The sequence below is a fragment of the Tupaia chinensis genome, unplaced genomic scaffold, assembly GCF_000334495.1.
Source record: "Tupaia chinensis unplaced genomic scaffold, TupChi_1.0 Scaffold143746_1, whole genome shotgun sequence".
In the NCBI taxonomy this organism is placed as follows: Eukaryota; Metazoa; Chordata; class Mammalia; order Scandentia; family Tupaiidae; genus Tupaia; species Tupaia belangeri.
In genome coordinates, this window is record NW_006203595.1 from 617,967 (window position 1) to 619,035 (window position 1,069).

At 49.2% G+C, this 1,069-nt stretch overlaps 1 protein-coding gene across 1 annotated transcript in view; it reads left to right on the top strand.

Moving 5' to 3' along the window:
* Positions 1-494: 494 nt before the first annotated feature.
* LOC102472675 (transcription initiation factor TFIID subunit 7-like) overlaps positions 495-1,069 on the top strand; it is a gene marked incomplete at its 3' end in the record, with an annotated part of 15,004 nt that continues 14,429 nt past the window's right edge. The window contains exon 1 of the mRNA XM_006164862.3: positions 495-971. Within this exon, the coding sequence (XP_006164924.1) occupies positions 698-971 (274 nt within the window). The remainder of the gene's footprint in view (positions 972-1,069) is intronic.

Genomic DNA, 1,069 nt, shown 5'->3' on the forward strand with positions numbered 1-1,069 from the left:
TGCATTCGCCAGAAAGACAGAGAGAGACAGAGACAGGAAGCAAGAAATCACCCCCCAGGGGGGGAACCAGCAGTTAGCGTAATGGCTATGTCGCTGGACTCCCACATAGTCGACCGTGGTTCGTGTCCCGGACCCAGTGGCTTAAAACTCACGCCGGGCGCGTGTGCGTGCGTGCCCAAGATCCCGAGAGGAGAATGGAGGAGAAGGGATTGCGGCGTGACCATCCCCCCTGGGGGGTGATTTCTCGCTTTCTGTCTCTATGTCTCTCTCTGTCTGTCTGGCGAGCGCACGCGCCCTACAGTGAAAATCTCTCCAAAAAAAAGGAGTTCAGCGACATAGCCATTATGCTAACTGCTGGTCCCAAGATCAGTAGATCTTTATATGGATTTCAAAAGGGAACAAAACAAGTTTGTCTAAATCTGAAGCTCTAATAATCTACCGTGATTGAGTAGGAAGAAACAATGTGTATCCAGATGAAATGAGTGCACAACAATTTTCTGAAAATACTCCTTATAACTAAGTTTAGGTGTTAGACAATACAGACTCATGGCTACGGTCTTTAATGTGCACCTGGAATGTCTCTAAATAGGATCCATTTGTCTTTAAAAAAGATACCTTCGGCATAACTTTGAGAGTTCTGGTAATTTTCAGGTCACATGACCAGGCAGGAAGCCATTTTAAGACCCCAAAGACCAGGATGATGGAGCGCCCTGAGGGACAGCTCTCCGATTCCTCAACACCAACAACTTCAACCTCAGAAGTCATGAGCCACCAACAGCCCCAAATTCCTGTTGACCATGGTGCTGAAACTACTTGTGACGGCAGCGCACACACTGCCGGCGACCAGGGCACCCTGGCACCGAGCGACCACGGCGACCACGGCGACCACGGCGACCAGGGTGAGCACACCGCTGCCGACAGCAGCACCCAAACTCCTGCCAAAACTCGGAAAAACATACCCAAGGGGAAAGGTATGTCGCTTTTTAAGTTTTTGGTTTTTCATTTTTCATAACCCCGCGCATATTCTTTGGGAAAAGCGAACTTGTAAACGTTGGTTTAAACTGTGACC